The sequence below is a fragment of the Aplysia californica genome, unplaced genomic scaffold (genome assembly GCF_000002075.1).
Source record: "Aplysia californica isolate F4 #8 unplaced genomic scaffold, AplCal3.0 scaffold01145, whole genome shotgun sequence".
In the NCBI taxonomy this organism is placed as follows: domain Eukaryota; kingdom Metazoa; phylum Mollusca; class Gastropoda; order Aplysiida; family Aplysiidae; genus Aplysia; species Aplysia californica.
In genome coordinates this window covers 95,620-97,357 of record NW_004798415.1, presented here as the reverse complement: position 1 = coordinate 97,357, position 1,738 = coordinate 95,620, and the positions used below count along the sequence as shown (strand labels likewise).

Here is a 1,738-nt window from a genome sequence, read left to right as displayed (position 1 = left end):
CCCTCTTCCTCTCTCCCTCCCTCAATAAAAACCCCCAACATGACACGACAGCCAACAGTCCAATCGTCCACCAGTGACTTTATGTATGTGTGTGTGTTGCCTTTCCCTAGCGGACTGATCCTGCAGGACTTGACCTTCATCAACATCGGCAACCAGGACAAACTCCCCGAGGGCAGCATCAACTTTGCCAAGCACTGGCAGCAGTTCAACATCCTGGACAGCATGAGGAGGTTCCGCACAAGGTTGGTTTTTTCCAGCCGTTGGCCGTCCACGGGGGAGAAAGATTATTTAACCAGTCTGTGGGAGAGCCACTGGGAAAAACACAAAAACAATAAACTATATGTTATAAAAAAACCCAAACTGAAACAGCGAAATCCTTCGGACCTCTCCAGAACAGACGAAGTCATTTTTACTCGATTGTGCATTGGACACACGGCCCTGACCCACAAATACCTCCTACAGGGAGATGAGAAGCCGTTCTGTGTCGGATGCGACACAGATTTTACCGTTAGACACATCTTAACCGAATGTCTGGACTTTGGAGAGATCCGAAGGAAATATTATAAATGTAAGAAATTGCAAGACATTTTTTCTGTTGTTGGTCCCAGCAGAATTTTGAATTTTGTGAAGGCCATTGGCCTTTATGGCGAGTTGTAAAGTGAAATCGTACTATTTAAAATTTTTATTGTTATTTATAAGAGTTGTTTTAAATTGAAAATATATTTACACCGAATTTTAAATATTTGAGCATTTTAAAGTCTAATAGTTAACCAATCGTGCAGTGAACTTTTGCGAATGCAAACAACTTGTGTTTCGCGTGCTCATATGACCGTACGCAGTTGCGAGCGCCGTAAAACCCTATACTACTACTAAAGATTATTTTTTGTGTGTGGTGTGGCATCGCTGTGAAATCAGAGCTCGTCAAAATGAATGAAATAGCAGAACCCTACTCTCTTCTCCCTTCACGTTTGGCAATTTTTGGAGACCACTTGTTTTCAAAAGGAAAATTAGAGAGAAAATGATCGCCAAAGATTAGTTATTTCCTTAGCTTAAAGAGTCCGTGGTAACGGAAAATTTACTTTTTTGTGCCTTTGATCAACGTTTTTCAGAAAAATCCACCCAGAAATTAGTTTTTTAATGGCCAAAAAACCAAAAATTTGATTAAAATTCACAAACCTGCGGAATAATGCAATTTTCTTCACTTTGATTATTTTGACGAGAGCCTGATTCCAGCACGCTGCCTCACATATTATTTTGCCTTGTTTTCTCTTTTGTTGAGTTTTCGCGTTATTTGCGAAAATTACGTGCATCCTGTAGATAGTTGGCGAGTGTTTGAAAGAAAATAGTTAACGAGTGTTTATTATTTTCAGCTCGGAAATTAATTATGTTATTTGGCTTTTTCATATTTTGTGTGATCCGATTGGATTACGGGTGGTTGAAGGGTGCCACTGGTAGGTCCTACTTCTTTACCTTCCTTCCTTTTTCCCCCCGTACTAAATGACCATTATTATGTTGATGTGTTTCTCTTTACTTAAACTAACAAACAAACCAATTGGTTTTAGTCGTATTACCATCTTTTAATGGACGGAACAATGGTCAACGGACGGTGTTGGGTCTTCTAGACCATTACATCTTCAGAACACTTGGCAGTTGTGTCATTTTTCTGAATAAGTTTTTTTTTGTGCTTTTATTATGGATTTTTGCCTCTTAATACATGTTCATCTTTTCTCCCTCTCCC

The 1,738-nt window shown here is 39.5% G+C and overlaps 1 protein-coding gene across 1 annotated transcript in view; it reads left to right on the top strand.

The window, feature by feature from the left end:
- LOC101848483 (rap guanine nucleotide exchange factor 1) overlaps positions 1-242 on the top strand; it is a gene marked incomplete at both ends in the record, with an annotated part of 37,112 nt that extends 36,870 nt beyond the window's left edge. The window contains 1 exon segment of the mRNA XM_013090107.1: positions 111-242. Within this exon segment, the coding sequence (XP_012945561.1) occupies positions 111-242 (132 nt within the window).
- Positions 243-1,738: the final 1,496 nt, after the last annotated feature.